The following is an 18,296-nucleotide window of genomic DNA, read 5'->3' as shown; positions in this document are numbered from 1 at the left end:
CAACAAACAGCCGCGATGTTTTAGCCGCGTTAGACGAACTTTCGAGGCAACTTTTAGCAAGTTTTGGCCAATTTCGGGTAAGGTGAGGTCTTTTATTTCAATTTGAATTTTATGTTGTGTTTAGGAAGTGTATTACACGCCTTTTATATGGATGGAAGTATAAAAATTCCATATAGGGGCTTGACGTTCGAAATAAACTAAATTAGAGTCGCTATAGTTAAATTGTAATCGAGGCAAGGTGTTGTGTTGTGGTGTGCTGCTAAAGGTGTGTGGTGGTGTGTTGCAGGGACTAAAAGGATTCTAAAAGAGGTGTGGGGGCTGCTGGTTGAAGCTACACGACCCCTCATTTCGTATAATTAAAGATTTTGCGAAATAAAGACTAGAAACCCTATTTTGGTATCATAATTTTCAGCAAGTTGTTTGGAGCTTATGTTGTGTAATATTGCCATGTTTAATTTGTATATGAGCTACAGGTTGTTGTTGTTGGTTGGATGTAGTGATTAGGGATCTAATTGGAAATTCGGATAGAGCATGTTATAGGGGAGGTGCTGCCTGATTTTCGTTAACTCCTTAACTAGCTAAAGAACTAGTCGAGAAGACGAGCGAGGAAATGAGTTCTATGAATACTCGTGTGCAACTTAAGATGCTGAAAAGTCAGGGATGGTTGATATCCGTATTACTTTCATGTTAAATAGGTTCAAGAGACGATGAGGCGAACGTATTAAGAGTAATCCGTAAGAGGTATGTGAAGCTTTCTCTTGGCATGTTTTTGGCATAGGTATGTAAAGCTGACGTTTCTTTCTTTTGCCATGTCTTTGGCATAAGTGTATTAAGTTTATTCTATCTCTTGGCATGTTTTAGGCACAAATATGTAAAGCTAATCTTCCTTTTTGGCATGGTTTTTATGAATCAAGTATATGACTTTTATATGATTCCAAGGAAGTTCCTATTCATAGAGCCACTAGGATGGCCAACTTCTTGATTTTCCAAAAGATATTTTATTATGCCTTGATATGTGTATATGATTCTCAAAAATTATATTTTGATATAACCCATAGTAACTTTTAAAAGGTACTTGATATGACTCCTGTCTAGATTTTTGAATGACAGCTCATTTTAAGTACCCTATCGAGTCTCAAATATAATTTAAATTGCATTTAGTTTCTCACTACTCCACTCGTGAATGCCTTAATGATTCTTTCACTAAGCCCGGGCAAGGATTTGTTATTATGCGTACTTCTCTACATTATTTGTCGTGCCTCAACGTGAGGGGGCACGTATGACCTGTACGTGGGATTTATGGAGTTATGATGTGCCATGTACACATATGATATGATATGATCTGATATGATCATCTGATATGATATGATCTATTACGGAGATATTTTTTACTCTGGAGTTATGATATGCTGTGGCGTCGGTGACGGGGCGGCGACCGCGATTTGTTCACCGAGTCCCATAATGGGGCCGAATATGGCATATATTTTCTTCATACAATATCTATGGTTATGAAAAACATTTTGGTATTCTGGGTAGTTTGCTCATTTGTGCACCTTTTGTTCTGGTAATGACTTTACTTATTACAGTCCATGTTTTACATATTCAGTACATTTTCCGTACTGACCCCCTTTTTTTGGGGGGAGGGCTGCGTTATATGCCTGCAGGTACAGACGCTTGGTTTGTTGATCCGCTCGCCTAGAACATCCACCCTGATGGTTGGCAGTGCTCCTTTGTCCGGAGCCTATTTTGGCACTAACTTTTCTATTGTATATTTATACGTAATGGTTAAGGGTACGACGGGGCCCTGTCCCGTCATATGATTATGCTATCATTTTGTAGAGATCTGTAGACTTGTGTTGTGAGTTCTGTATATATGTTTCGGTCTTGTGTTCAGTGACGGCCTTAACGGCCTTCGTGTTCTACATCTATTTTTGTGCGCTCTCTAGCGATCTCTCTTTGATTTTTACTTTTGTTTATTTTGTTAACACGCTAAATGGGGCTAAGGGTACGTATGGGTGCCCAATTCGGGCACCAGTCACGGCCTACAGAGTTGGGTCGTGACATACTATTTAGAGGAGCTATACTCTTGATCAGGTTTACCACTAGATTGCTTTCCGGGACTCTCCTTGCTATTACTCCATTCTACACCAACAATAGCCTCCTCTACTACCTTCTCCTCAGACTTTTTAGAAAGAACATCAAACGCATTGGTAGTATTTATTTAATAACCTGATTCTGCCCTTTGCTCACTTACTCCATTATGTGTCATATTATCCTTTGTGACGAATCTATTATTAGGTTGCCCATATCTCCATACCACTCTTCTCCTTCTTGTTGCAAATTCATTTTTCTTATCTTCATTGTTACCCTTTTGTAGTTCTTGCTATAGCTCTCCTTCATTGTGTGTTATAGAATTTCTTAACTTAGGATGTAATGTCTACACATATCAATACCATGTCCTTGCACCTTACATTGCTTGCAGTATTTAAGCAGTATATCATATTGTATCTTAGCTTGTTCTAGCCTCGAATCCTTAGTCTTCTCATTGATAATGTCCATCTTCACGTCTTTAGGAAGTTCAACTAGAAGGTCCACCTACATTTTAACCTTCGCACAACTTGACCTAATTTTGTTGATGGTGGTTGTATCCAATTGCATTGGCTTCCCAACCACAGAAGCCAGTGAAAATAGAGCTTCTTTTGGAACTTCTGTCCAAAAAGGAGGCAAAGCATGTCCTTAAGGGTGAATCGAGATGGAAGCAGTTCAAGATGACTCTAGACTGGTGGTCTCCTTAGTCCTTCCGCTGGGTGTTGGCCAAAGGAAGTCACAAGAAACTGGGATTGGTTATGCCTTCTTGGTTTGCCTTTGAAACGGTGGCACAAACCACATTCAAACAAATTCGAGACTTTTGTGGTGGCTGGATCGAAACAAAGAAAGAAACCACTCTAAAAGATCATCTTCATAGGGCACGAATCAAGGTCAAAGGATATGGAAGAGTCCCAAAGAAAATAGAGATGGAATGCGACGGCTTTATTTACAAAATTATGTTGTGGTGTGAGATACCATTAACAGTGAATGAAAAAATTGATCAGAGATGATGCAATTCTTGGACCGTTGAATAAAGAAGATGACAGTGCTTTTCCAAGGTTATTACCAGCACAACAGGTTACAGAGCTTATGGAACATCGAAGTCTAGGATGTTCTTAAAAAATGATCCAAAGTGAAGCGTACACTGGAGAAAATGAGGCTTTACAAGTCCCCTTTCAGAAAATGAGGGATGGGCCACCATAAGAATTTGGGCCATATTCCTCTAGATCCAATTTTAGAGACATGGGCCACTTTTGACTTCCACAAAGCCAAAGTTTCAAACCCCTTGGTACTGGAAATACATGCAAACAATGCTGCAAACAGAGAGATCAACTCGATCACCATCGCACAAAACATCAAAGAAGTGGAAACTCAATAGGAAACATTCGAAGATAATACCTCAATAGAGACGAGGATTCTTGCTAAAGAAGAAACGACACAAGTACCCCTAATAAAGCAGACCAACAGTATAACTCCTATCTAAAATGAAACTAGTGAATTTATCTTAGGAAGCTCATTGGATGATAGTGATACAACCTTAGGAGAACCACACCCCAAATCTGGCCATTAAGGTGGAAGAGCCAAAGGTTATATAAGCCCCATGTCAGCTTTCCATGTAACCGATGTGGGAATCAAGTCTCATTCCTTACAATAATATCATAACAAACCACCCTGCTCCGTATTCGTCATCCTCGATAGTTGTGAGCTAGCCATTGCTAGCCCTAACTGAACACTGTCATACTGGCATCACCATCCAAGGCACGATGGGCACGGAGGGCGGTGGGTGGCTCTGATACCATTGATACAACTTTAGGAGAACCACACCTCAAAAGCTAGCTATTGAGGTGGGAGAGCCCAAGGCTATGTAAGCCCAACATCAGCTCCCCATTTAACCAATGTCGGACTAAAGTCCCATTCTTTGCAATAATATCATAACAGATAGAAGACGCACAACCAATTGAATCTCATTCTCCAGATATAGAACTGATGCATCACTATGAGTGCCTCAAAACATCATGAAACTCAGCAAACAATTTGGTGTTGAGGTTCGAGACTGAAAGTAGAAGGCTCTTGCCTTATCCATGAAAATGATAGCAGAAGGAAGATGAAGAACCATATGCCAGAAAATTTAATATTCATCATATCTCCCATTCCACCATGTGAATGGGCTTTTAGTGAACTTTATATCATCAGTTCACATAAATTAATACAGAGAGCAAAGTCTTCGTGCTCTTGTGGATACACTGGTAGCCCTCCAATTTTTTCTTCATCCCTCAAAAGTACATTGAAGTCACCTCCAACCATCCAAGGTAAGGAGAAATTATTGCTAAGGGTGTATAGATCATCTCAGAGCTCTAATCTCTCTACGACAAAATATTTGACATATTCCATTATAGTTATCAACTGCTTGTCATCTTCTAAAGTGGGCTGAAGAGTGAGCTGTTGATCATAATCAGAGATTACACCCACTTGAATATTGTCTTTCATAAATACCCAAATATGACCATTAGAGTTATAATTCACATAACTCATGCCCAATATCTTTTTAAAATTGTGTATGTGTCTAGTGTCCTAAAATGATTCCAACAAAGCAATCAGTACAAATTTATGATGTTTATCCAATATTTGAGCTCTATGAAATGTATTTTGAGTTCTCACTGATCTAATGTTTCAAAATAAGGCTTTCATGATCATTTAACAGTTGACTTCACCAATCTTTTGACTTGCTTCCTTGTTGGTTGAACATCTATCATATCCCTCTTAGTTTTACCTTTTTTTCCTTTAGATAAAATTAAAGGTGATGGACCTGCTTCTTTACAAACCTTTGCTGTAATTTGATCACTATTATCTTTTTCCCTGTCTTTTGTTGTATCTGCCGCATTACTTCTAGTTTGATTTTCTTCCACCTTATTATCAAGAGATTGATGAGTTAATAATTCATGTAGTTTCTTCATTGATTCTGATTTAAAGCCATTACTAGGTATTACTGTTGTGTTCACAACCTTCTCCACAATTGATGTCTCCTGATTTGCTGTAGTTTCAGGTGGGAACCTCCCCTGACACTCTACTCCTACAATTTAAAGAGGAACATGATATGTAGCTTATACTAGTTCTTGCATCAATCTTATCAGCTGTGCTTTTGCTTCCATATCTATTACTACCACAAGTGCATTAAAAAGTTACCTTCTTTTCACTTGGTAGGTTTTCTGCATTTAATTATGATAACTGATGTTGTGTACCATCTCTAATCATCTGCTGCCCCTTGAAGATTTTCAACTTCTCCCTTATCACCTCCTTTGTCATCCTCCATTTGCTTCAATTGTGATTGATCTTCAATTAGAGCAAGTGTTGTTGTCCCTTCCTCTTCTCCCTCTAGTTGTTGTGTGTTGTCACTGCTATTTAATTCACTTTCCATCACTTTATGGTTCATAAAATCATGATTGATTCATTATGTTACACCCCGTACTTTGGTACATTGGGACGCTTCTTAAGCTTCTTAAATTTTTGGGAAGGCTCTTAAGTTTCTTAGAAGTCGTCATATGAGTCAGGTAATCTATAACTCTATCAAATAATCCTAAGGAAAGGAGAAGGAGATACTCCATAAGAGAGAAGACTGGAAATAGGGTTATAAAAATCCGGAAGAAGTTGGAGGTTAAGTAGTGAGTCATAGGACTCGACTTACTTGTGAAAGCTATTACTTGGGATATTTTACATACTAAGATACTTGAGTACACGTCGAGCTTAAGTAGCAAGGAATACATAGGCTCTTGAAGTGAGACAATATTATGAGCTCATGAAAGAGAAATAAGGAAACGATGCACCTACTCGAAGAAAGTAGGTGATGCACCTACTTGGACAAGTAGGTGATTCACCTACTTAGGGTCAAGTAGGTGATGCAGCAGCTTGGGTGGACCCCACGTTGCTACGTGGCAGCCAATGATTGGAGGCATAATTGAGATGGCGCCCTAGTGGGATGCCACGTGTCACCCCTAGGAGGGATGCCGCATGTCACCTCCTAAGGATGCACATACATAGGTGTTACATGTTGTAGATACCTTAAACTTCAGCAAGTTGCATAAAAAAAAAGAGAAAATGTAAGGAGCAAAAGAGAGCTGCCACGGGTTTGGCTAGAAAAAAAGTAAGTCCCGACTTTTATTTTGTGAATTAATTATTTAAGGTGTACTACGGTGGTATAGAAGTTTTTAATACCATGAAATTTCATTTTGGGTAAGCAAGGAAGAGATACGAACAGTACGCTAATTTTCAGCATGTTAAGAGAACTTTCGAGATAAGTTTTAGCAAGTTTTAGCAAGGTATGGCTTGGTTCTATTCTCCCACATTTTGGTAAGGGTTTGGACGGGTTATAAGGGTTTTAATAATGTAAATTTAAGGTTTGGAGCAGCACCAAGTGGATAACAAACAGCCGCGACGTTTCAGTCGCGTTAGACGAACTTTCAAGGCGACTTTTGATAAGTTTTGGCCAATTTTGGGTAAGGTGAGGTCTTTTCTTTCAATTTGAAGTTTATGGTGTATTAAGGAAGTGTATTACACGCCTTTTATATGGATGTAAGTATAAAAATTCCATATAGGGGCTTGCCGTTCGAAACAAACTAAATTAGAGTCGCTATAGTTAAATTGTAATTGAGGCAAGGTATTGTGTTGTGGTGTGCTGCTGCAGGTGTGTGGTGGTGTGTTGCAGGGCCTAAAATTATTCTAAAAGAGGTGTGGGGGCTGATGGTTGCAGCTACACGACCCCTCATTTCGTATAATTAAAGATTTTGCAAAATAAAGACTAGAAACCCTATTTTGGTATCATAATTTTCAGCAATTTGTTTGGAGCTTATGTTGTGTAATATTGCCATGTTTAATTTGTATATGAGCTGCAGGTTGTTGTTGTTGGTTGAATGTAGTGATTAGGGATCTAATTGGAAATTCGGATGGGCTGCCCGATTTTCGTTAACTCCTTAACTAGCTAAAGAACTAGTCGAGAAGAAGAGCGAGGAAATGAGTTCTATGAATACTCGTGTGCAACTTAAGATGCTGAAAAGTCAGGGATGGTTGATATTCGTATTACTTTCATGTTAAATAGGTTCAAGAGATGATGAGGCAAACGTATTAAGAGTAATCCATAAGAGGTATGTGAAGCTTTCTCTTGGCATATTTTTGGCATAGGTATGTAAAGCTAACGTTTATTTCTTTTGGCATGTCTTCGACATAAGTGTATTAAGTTTATTCTATCTCTTGGCATGTCTCAGGCACAAATATGTAAAGCTAATCTTCCTTTTTGGCATGGTTTTTATGAATAAAGTATATGACTTTTATATGATTCCAAGGAAGTTCCTATTCATAGAGCCACTAGGATGGCCAACTTCTTGATTTTCCAAAAGATATTTTATTATGCCTTGATATGTGTATATGATTCCCAAAAATTCTATTTTGATATAACCCATAGTAACTTTTAAAAGGTACTTGATATGACTCCTGTCTTGGTTTTTGAATGATAGCTCATTTTAAGTACCCCATCGAGTCTCAAATATAATTTAAATTGTATTTAGTTTCTCACTACTCCACTCGTGGATGCCTTAATACTTCTTTCACTAAGCCCGGGCCAGGATTTGTTATCATGCGTACTTATCTGCATTGTTTGTCGTGCCCCAACGTGAGGGGGCAAGTACGACCTGTACATGGGATTTATGGAGTTATGATGTGCCATGTACACATATGATATGATATGATCTGATATGATCATCTTATATGATATGATCTATTACAGAGATATTTCCTACTCTGGAGTTATGATGTGCTGTGGCGCCGATGACGGGGCGGCGACCACGATTTGTTCACCGAGTCCCATAATGGGGCCGGATATGGCATATATTTTCTGCATACAATATCTATGGTTACGAAAAACATTTTGGTATTCTGGGTAGTTTGCTCATTTGTGCACCTTTTGTTCTGGTAATGGCTTTACTTATTACAGTCCATGTTTTACATAATCAGTACATTTTCCGTACTGACCCCCTTTCTTCGGGGGGGAGGGCTGCATTACATGCCCGTAGGTACAGACGCTTGGTTTGCTGATCCGCTCGCCTAGGACATCTACCCTGATGGTTGGCAGTGCCCCTTTGTCCGGAGCCTATTTTGGCGCTAACTTTTCTGTTGTATATTTGTACGTAATGGTTAAGGGTACGACGGGGCCCTGTCCCGTCATATGATTATGCTATCATTTTGTAGAGGTCTGTAGACTTGTGTTGTGAGTTCTGTATAGATGTTTCGGGCTTGTGTTCAGTGACGGCCTTAACGGCCTTCGTGTGCTACATCTGTTTTCGTGCGCTCTCTAGCGATCTCTCTTTGATTTCTACTTTTGTTTATTCTGCTAACACGCTAAGTGGGGATAAGGGTACGTATGGGTGCCCAATTCGGGCACCAGTCACGGCCTACAGAGTTGGGTCGTGACACATTATTTAGAGGAGCTATACTCTTGATCAGGTTTACCACTAGCTTGCTTTCCGGGACTCTCCTTGCTATTACTCCATTCTACACCAACAATAGCCTCCTCTACTACCTTCTCCTCAGACTTTTTAGAAAGAACATCAAACGCATTGGTAGTATTTATTTAATAACCTGATTCTGCCCTTTGCTCACTTACTCCATTATGTGTCATATTATCCTTTGTGACGAATCTATTATTAGGTTGCCCATATCTCCATACCACTCTTCTCCTCCTTGTTGCAAATTCATTTTTCTTATCTTCATTGTTACCCTTTTGTAGTTCTTGCTATAGCTCTCCTTCATTGTGTGTTATAGAATTTCTTAACTTAGGATGTAATGTCTACACATATCAAAACCATGTCCTTGCACCTTACATTGCTTGCAGTATTTAAGCAGTGTATCATATTGTATCTTAGCTTGTTCTAGCCTCGAATCCTTAGTCTTCTCATTGATAATGTCCATCTTCACGTCTTTAGGAAGTTCAACTAGAAGGTCCACCTACATTTTAACCTTCTCACAACTTGACCTAATTTTGTTGATGGTGGTTGTATCCAATTGCATTGGCTTCCCAACCACAGAAGCCAGTGAAAATAGAGCTTCCTTCACAAAATAAAGTCGGTTTAAGATCTGGAAAAAAAAATCCATGTTATAGGTTGTTTCTTTCTTCATCAACTCTAAATCTTACATCATATATAAGAGGCCTCGTAGTATAAAAACACTCATCCTTAGCCAATATGTAGTATATGTTCTTAGACATTAAGTTAATGAAATCCTCTAGTCGATCAAGTCTATTAAGAACACGTCTATCTCTCAATAGCCTTATCTTTCAATTCCGTATGATGTTACATTGATTAGGAATTAACCTTCTGAGTTCATCCAGATATGGCCACCCATACGAAAATTTATCCATCACTACAAATTGAAGATTTTCTATAACATTCATTTTATCAACTTCCTCCTCTGTCCATGAAATTTTCAGAATCCAATTGTTGTACAACACTTTGTTTATTGGAATAGATTCAATTCCATGTGCTTGTGTCTGTGTCTGATTACTTTTCTTGAGAACATTGGCATACTTAACCGGATGATCCTTGCTAGGAAATACCTTAGGCTCGATAGACAAATTATGGGTGTTATGGTTTGAATTCTCGACTACGTTCTTATTGGTTAAAGGTAGAAACTTAGCTTCTTGTAGTAAGTTTACCTGACCACGCCCAAGAATAGTCTGGCCAGTGGCCGGAAAGGCCATGAATTAGTAGCCGCTGAGTCTTCTTGACCCTCGCGAAAGTGTGCCCTCAGGAATAAATTTTGTTCATAGCTGATGGTCATTCTATATTTAGTATTTATTTTCTGATTTATTTGAACTTCTTTATTTGCTAGATTAAAAGTTGACTACTGAAAACGATTATATTACTCGACTAAGAAAACAAAAACAAAACTAAAAAAGCAATTCACCCTCCCTTCTTGCACTTTCATTTTTGAATATAACTTTTACTGAGACATGATAGATTGAAGCTTAATGGATTGATTGAGTTGAACGTAATATTTCTCTTTAATGTATTGCTTTCATAATTCAAATTAAGAATTATATACTAACTACTCATTTTGTAGGGAAGATTATTCTTTTCTTTTTTGTGATTTTCATATCTTTTTTACTTTTTTACTTTTGTTTGGAAAAATTATAATCAATGACGCTTACAATAATAACTTTTTTAGAAGATTATATGTATATATTACTTTCTTAAAAATAATTTAATTATAACCTCACAAAATTATAGAATTAATTTTTTCACTTTCATTAGGTAAAACGGTATATGTGAGCTTTTTGTTAACCGTATGAATATGTGTGAACCACTTTTATAATGAGGGATATACCAATACTAAATGACAAAGTTAAGAAGTATATCAAGCATTTTCTCTAATATTAGAATTAGTAATAGAGAATTTGATAATGTTAAATTGTTATATAAAAATTGTTTTTGTCATATATTTAATTCGTTATACTTAAAATGGGACAAATAAGATACGACATAAAATATAAATCTATTTTTTAAACTTTATAATATGGGTGAACAAAATCAAATCGAAAATCGCACCAAACCGAAAACTGAGTCAAATCAAAAAAAAATCCGGCTAATAATTTGGTTTGACTTGGTTTGATATTGAATAAAAAAAACCTCTATATTGAGTTGGTTTGGTTTTAACTTTTAAAAGTCAACTCAAGACCAAATCAACTCGACATCATATATCTAATTTTTTAAAATTATTTCATATATAAAAATATTTACTTTGATATAATTTATAAATATTTCTTATATTTTCACATAGTTTTTATCTTTTAACAATATTATTTCAAGTTTGATTTAAAATTTTGAATAATCCAATAAATATTATAGTCCATAGATATTAGTAACTCAAATCAAAATCAAATCAATACTATTGCTAACCAAAAAAAATCAACTCAATACTAAGAATGACAATAATTAATGTTGAATTTTTGTTCTTTAGTTATATATTGGTTAGATACTTAAAATACATAACCTAATTTTAGTTTTTTTTTATAAAATGTTTAGTCATATAATTAATACTTATTAGACTTATTTTAGCATGATTTAATACTTTAAAATTATAATTATTTTCATTTTGACTTATCTATTTGCAATATTTATTTTATGTGATTATATTATTATTTTTGTTAATGTTATCACTTATATCATATTTGCGTTATTTTTTTAAGAATTTTATTAGTTTAATTTGATTTATAAATTCAAAAATTCGACACAAATAATTTAATTTAATATTTAAAAAATCGGAAACAACTCAATTTATGTACTCCCCCTATTTTATAAGATTGAGAGGGTATTAATGATGTATTTGATAAAAAGGCACATGATAGTTTTGTCTTTTGGTGTTTAATTCACGTATTGTTATTCCATTCTATATATTAGGAATAAAACAATACATCAAATGGTATACTAAATAATACAATTCAAATTATAAATTAAATAATGATTAAGATATTGTACCAATTTTGTATCATGATTGTTTCAGCTAATATCGTATTCGCTAGTTGATAAAAAGGGATAAAGGTACAGAAATTATCTGTGTTTGAAACTTAGCACAAAAATAATAATTCAATATATGTGTTTTGAATAAAAACTTTTGTTATTTGAATATATTAAGTGATTTTATTTTCTATTTAATTTTAAAAAAAATTCATATAGCCGTATATATGATCTTTTCACACATAATTTTTTTTTATTTTTAATTATCATTATTTGAGTTTCTTATTCTTATTTTATTTTTTATATTATTTTTTAGTGTAAAAATATGAGAAATATAAAAATCTGAATGGAAAAAGAGAAAAAAGTAAAAAAAAAAAACTAATTTTTTCAGATATATTGTGATTTATTTTTTGTAATTGTAAAAAAAATTAAGCATATATGATAAATTTTTCAAGAAAGTTAGAAAAAAAATAAATTTGACCATCAAAATAATAAATTTAAATTAGCCGTTGAATTAAAGAAGTCGAAAGAAATAAGTGTGAGAAGGATCAAATATACCCTAGAATATTTTTTTTAAAATAATTTTTTTAAAAAAATAAATTTAAAATTTATTTTGACATTTGTTAAAGAAAAGGATATATGTGAGTCATTTGTATAGCAATAGAGGATATATGAATAACTTTTATAACGAGTGATATATCAACTCTCAATTACAAAATTAAGGGATATATCAGAATCTTTTCTCCTAATATTATAATCCCCTCACAACTTGTTCTTCACAATTAATGTTATTATTGAAAAGCAGATTACTAGTTTGTTTGGTCAAGTTTATATTAACTATAGAAAAGTAAATTACTAGTTTGTTTGTTCAAGTATTTATTAATTATTTTCTTCTTTGAAAATTGTATTTTTGCTGAGAAGTTGTTTGTGTTAGGTTTATTATTTTTTAATAATAATTAGTATTTGATCAAACTTTAAAAAAATATTTTTAACTTTAACTTTTTTAAAGTTTTTTTGAAAATTATTTCTAATTCTATATTTTCAGCCTTCTCAAAAATAACTTTTGCATCTACTCAAAAATATATAATTTTTATCCTAAAAATTTGACCAAACACCTCAATTTTTTAAAAAATAACACAGGTTTCGCCTCAAAGCTATAAATTTCCATGAAAACTTTTTCACTTTTTTCAGATTTAAACTCCAGAAAATATATTTAGCCACAAAAATATATTTTCACTTCAAATTACTCACAAAAATATTCATAGCCAAACACAATTTTCACTTTAAAAATCAATATATATATAATTTTTTTAAAAAAAAAATTCACAAATGAAATATAGTCCAACCATCACTTAAAAATGAAATTGGTAGGAAGGAAAAATCATGAAATGATGAGGTGGCAGTTTGACCAATTCCGTTTGAGTTTATAAACTACCACCCTGTCATTTTCACTTTTTGTTTGGCTTACCTGCGACTCCGACTCTTCTTCTCTCATCTTTCTTCTTCTTTTTCTCTTTCTATTGCAAGCTTTGAATTGGTAATTTCTCCATTTCTTTTTCTTTTTTCACTTTTTTTCTCCTTTCTTTTTCATCATTGTTCATTTTTTTAATGAATTTTTTGCAGTAATTTTCTGGGTTTTTTTTTTCAAGAATCAAATCTCTGCTACAAGCACGCCAACGACCAGAGTTTTTTTTTTAACCTTTCCAGTGAGTTTTTCTGACTACTGTTTTTTATTTTCTATTAATTATATTTATTGCAATTCAACAGCTTGAATATTTGAATGGAGTTTTTTTTAATTTCGTTTACTTTGAATTTCTGTCTATAATAGCCGTTGTTTCAGGACGTTTACCAAGTCGTCTTCTTTATGTTTGATTTGCTCTTATTTTTCTTCCTTAAACGCGTAGAAATTAGACAAGTGTTAAAGGGTTTTTGGTGAGGAAATGTCATAAAGTTTGAATCTTTGAGTTGTTTACTTCAACTTTGAACAGCCACAAAGGGAAATTTCATGTGGATTCCGTTGAATTCTTGAAAAAATAAAATATTTTTTTTGACCTTTAAGTTCACTTTTGATTCTTTCCTTTGTTTCAACTGAAAGAGGCATTTTAAGGTTTCTTGTTACTTTTTCTTGAATGATTCTCATGTGGGTTTCTTGAATTCCAGATAAAAATTTGATCTTTATTACCCCCAAGTTCAGTTTTTGATGATTTCTTTGTTTCTACTCTGAGTAGACACCGAAAGAGGCATTTTAAGGTTCTTGTTACTTTTTCTTGAATGATCCTCATCTGGGTTTCTTGAATTCCAGCTAAAAAAATTGATCTTCTTTACCCCAAGTTCAGTTTTTGATGATTTCTTTGTGTTTCTTATAGGTATAGGTCATTTGGGTTGTCACTGGATTTCTTCAATTTCAGTTTAGACTTGGGTGTCTTGTCCCTATGGTCAGCATATCCCAAATTGAGCACTTCTTGAACATACACACCCTGTATGGCTGTGATTGGTTACTTTGAAGTTTAGAAATGTTGGAGGTAGATGAGAAGGATAGGGTACCACCTGGAGGGAATCGGAAAACGTATGCCCGGTCTATTTCGTGGTCTGATAGGTCCCCTACCAAGTCCAGTGCGAAACCACAATGGAACAGCAAAGCACGGGCTTGTTTGCCACCCCTTCAGCCTCTTTCCATTACTAGACCATCTGCTGAGGAGTGGCCTTGTGCTGGGTCGGATGATCTTGGCATATGGCCTAATCCCTCTACTCCTGGTGTAAGGCTTGGATCATTCAGCACCCATGAAGGTTCAGCTACTAAGCAGGCTCCGCGAGAATTTGAATTCAAGAAAGATAAGCTTGCTTTCTTCAATAAGGAATGTTCTAAGATTGTGGATCACATTTATTTAGGAAGTGAAACTGTGGCAAAGAATCGAGACATCCTCCATGAGAATGGCATCACTCATGTCTTAAACTGTGTAGGGTTTAGTTGCCCTGAATACTTTAAGGATGATCTTGTATACAAGACACTTTGGCTGCAGGATAGCCCCACTGAGGACATCACAAGTATTCTTTATGATGTCTTTGATTATTTTGAAGACGTTCGTGAACAAGGTGGGAGAGTCTTTGTACACTGCTTCCAAGGGGTGTCCCGATCAGCCTCCTTGGTTATTGCATATCTTATGTGGAAAGAGGGAATGAGCTTTGAAGATGCATTTCAGCATGTCAAAGCTGCAAGAGGAGTGACAAACCCGAATATGGGTTTTGCTTGTCAACTGTTGCAGTGCCAGAAACGAGTGCATGCTCTACCTGTAAGTCCGACTTCTGTGCTAAGAATGTACAGGATGGCACCTCACTCCCCATATGATCCCCTTCATTTGGTGCCAAAGATGCTGAGTGAGCCAAGAGCCGAAGGACTAGATTCTCGTGGAGCCTTCCTTGTTCTTATTCCTTCTGCTATATACGTGTGGATAGGGAAGCATTGTACCTCTGTAATGTTAGATAATGCCAGGGCTGCAGCCTTTCAGGTAATCCGCTATGAAAAAGCCCAAGGTCCTGTTTTATTTATCAATGAAGGCAAAGAGCCTTCTGATTTTTGGAGTGCTCTTAGCCATGAAAGCTTCTTTTCTGGTGGTTGTGGCAAAGAAAAGACCAAGGTGGAAGCCAATTTCTTAGCTGAAAATGACTTGATTACTGATAATATCAGCCAGTGTATTGGTCAAAAGAATGAATATGATCTTGATTTTGAAATTTTCTGCAAAGCACTTGCCGGTGGGGTTGTTCCACCTTTTCCATTGTCAGGTACTGAATCTGAGACATGTCTTCCTGCAAGACAAAATGGATGGAGTAGATTGAGACGGAAGTTTTCCAGTGGGATAATAAAAGAATTTATCACAGCTTCCAAGTTATACAGTCATACTGGCCAAACGAGTCCTGTACTTGATAAGATGGACACAATTAAAGAACTCTCTCCTGCTTTGCCTTTATCACCTTCAAGTCCTCAGTATGGATCACCAGATTCCTTCTCTTCTTATGCAACTAGCAGTCCAAGTTGGACAAAGGATCCTTGTAGAGATGTGGAAAACCCTGGTCTTGATTCAGAGCCTGTGCTATCGCCATCACCTTCATTTAGCTCACTTGATTCTCTCTCTTGTTTTCTTGTTAGTAAACCAAAGTCTAATACCACATCCCCCTCACTCTCACCTTCAACCTCAGATTACTCCAGTTCTTTCACCTTTTCTCCCTCGTCTTCTAATTGGTCTGACTTGGCATACCTATCTGCACAGCCTTCACCTACAAGATTTGAACATGAGGATCCTAATTTTTTGAAGAATGATTTCTTCAAAGTAAGTTCATCTTTACTTTGTAAAGGAGCACCCTTTCCAGCAGCAGAAGAAGCATTTCCAACCAGTCGTGCTCTTAGTCCTGCTAACAGTTGTTTACAGTACAAAGAAACTTCCCCTTCACTAGCAGAGCGTAGAGGCAGTCATCCTCCTCCTATGATGATGTTACGTTCCAATGATGATTCCGCTCAAATTGCAGTAAAGTTGGTGAGAACATCATCATTTTCTCTTCCTAATTTTGAAGACAATTCAATGAAGTGTATCGAGTGTGACAGCTTTAATGACGGAGATTGTGTTGATACTAGTAAAGAGGAGATAATGTTAGATGCTGAGAATTCGATTACTGACAATCAACTCCAAAATGGAGTTCCACCTGAAGATTATGTATCTGGCAGTTTCAATGACCATCCAATTGACACTCCCATCCGAGTTGCAGAAACAACTGATTTAGGTTTTTACCAATGGCCTTCTATGCATAAAGTAGGCTTGTCTTCTGGGGTTTTCGATTCAAGCTCCGTCTATATCATAGTCATTCCTGACTTGAGTTTAGATGAAAATAGTTCCAGTAGTTTGTATGTCTGGATTGGGCGTGATGTGCAATGGAAGGAAAGTTCAGATCAAGTGATCAACAATGATTCCATGTGTGAAGATAGTCATGTCCATTGGGAGAAAGTTGGACTCAGTTTTCTTATTCAGAAGGGCCTGTCCACTAGCTCTCTAGTTCAGGTACTTATTCTGCCTCTTTTTTATTATTATTAAAAACGAATCAGATTTGGCAACGTGTGATCTTTTCCAGCAAGTGATACAGAGAGACTAGCTCAAGTTAAATTTCTTTTTCACAAATGATTAATTACAACTACTTGTTATTTGACTTGAATGCAGATAGTGAAAGAAGGTGAGGAACCCGAGCAGCTTCTTAGGCATCTGCCGTGTTTCTCATTTGAGAAGGCATTAGATATTGGGGTCAAGTAGGTTCATTAAAAATGTCGCGGATACCATTGAGGTATGCAAACTCTTTGCTTCAGTCCTTCCGGCAAGGATGTTTGATTAATGAGCATCCCAAGCAGTAAAAGTCGAAGGTTTCTGCTTGTGTGATGTTGAATGATACAAGGAGAGGATTAAATTTCTCTCGCCGAAGGACATGTACAGGGAAGAAGTTGCTGTATAGGAGGAGTTAATAAGTATATTATATATATACTACTCTTGTTGGAAAATAAGTATACTGGTCCCTTTTTCCCTGTCCATACAATCCAAATTCACTCAGTACCAAAAGGTGTAATGTAATAGGCCCTGCATTGGGACATTTAGCATTGTTACATACCCAAATTCTCTTAAATGTTTTCTATCATAAATTGTTCAATGTAGATTGGGGCTTGTTTGGCTCCACAGCTTCTTCATTCAATATTGGAATATGAACGTGCATGGATAAAAAAGATATCAACTGTTTCTTCCTTATGGAACTTGAATAGACTTTAACTTTGGCAGGGACAAGATTTGGTAATACATGAAAAAATAAGAATATTTGAAGTTGAAGATGAATATTATATCCACCAAAAAATAATAAGGGATGATTTTGGAGATATGTGGTATACACTGTTACATCACCTCTCTTGTTTTTATATTTTTAACTTAATTTTATTAAAGTAAAAAAATCACAGTATGACCAATCAGATTTTAATTGCAATATTAATTAAGTTTAACAATATGAACTCCTTTGCACTATCAAAAATGACAACACCACAATAGATGTTGGAAGAAACGATGGGTTTATTCAGAAAATTTGATTTGATTACAAATTATTGAAGGCATTGTAACAACCCAGAAAAATTGAAGAAATCGATTTTGGTTATTAGATTTGACAATGGTCCAAAATTATTTAGTGAATCACAATAAGCCGCCCTAGCCAAGCCAGAAAGGATTAAAGAAAGAATAGTTGAAGACGGCTTGACGTGAGGAGTTGATTTGCATACTAGTCTGGTAGCTAGCTAAGCGAGAAGCTGTGATCGAGGAAGCCCCGCCCAATAGTGTCTCTACCCTACTAGTCCTAGTACCAGATAGAAAGGCTGATCACCGGTGGCATTTACACTTTTATGTTTCTGAGATTTACCTTTTAAGGTAGAGGTAAAGTCTGGTACACACTATCTTTCTAGACTCCACTTGTAGAGTGTAGATGTATACGCTATCATTTTCAAACTCTACTTGTGAAAATTCCACTGGTATGTTGTATGTTTCTAGGATTTAAAGAGTATATATGTGGGGCTGATGAGTGAAGAAGACGAAATACTATGCTCTTGGAACATGCCTACACTTACGTACACGATTTTTTAAAAAACTGAAGCATAAATAATTAACGTATTAAACAAAAAGGCACAATCTGTATGTTTGTAAA

At 35.7% G+C, this 18,296-nt stretch overlaps 1 protein-coding gene across 3 annotated transcripts; it reads left to right on the top strand.

The window, feature by feature from the left end:
* Positions 1-13,053: 13,053 nt before the first annotated feature.
* On the top strand, positions 13,054-17,342 carry LOC129880403 (protein-tyrosine-phosphatase MKP1-like). Of its 3 annotated transcripts, XM_055954423.1 has the most exons (4): positions 13,054-13,122; positions 13,209-13,291; positions 13,952-16,633; positions 16,790-17,342. In XM_055954423.1, the coding sequence occupies exons 3-4, from the start codon at positions 14,099-14,101 to the stop codon at positions 16,877-16,879; spliced, it is 2,625 nt and encodes an 874-aa protein (XP_055810398.1). In that variant the 5' UTR covers positions 13,054-13,122; positions 13,209-13,291; positions 13,952-14,098; the 3' UTR covers positions 16,880-17,342. The 3 variants fall into 3 exon arrangements, with proteins under 3 accessions (XP_055810398.1, XP_055810397.1, XP_055810399.1); XM_055954422.1 differs by lacking the exon at positions 13,054-13,122 and having other exon boundaries at positions 13,149-13,291; XM_055954424.1 differs by lacking the exons at positions 13,054-13,122; positions 13,209-13,291 and adding an exon at positions 13,360-13,835.
* The last annotated feature ends 954 nt before the right edge of the window (positions 17,343-18,296 follow it).

This window comes from Solanum dulcamara, chromosome 2 (assembly GCF_947179165.1).
Source record: "Solanum dulcamara chromosome 2, daSolDulc1.2, whole genome shotgun sequence".
Taxonomy (NCBI): Eukaryota; Viridiplantae; Streptophyta; class Magnoliopsida; order Solanales; family Solanaceae; genus Solanum; species Solanum dulcamara.
This window is presented reverse-complemented; position numbering and strand designations above follow the sequence as displayed.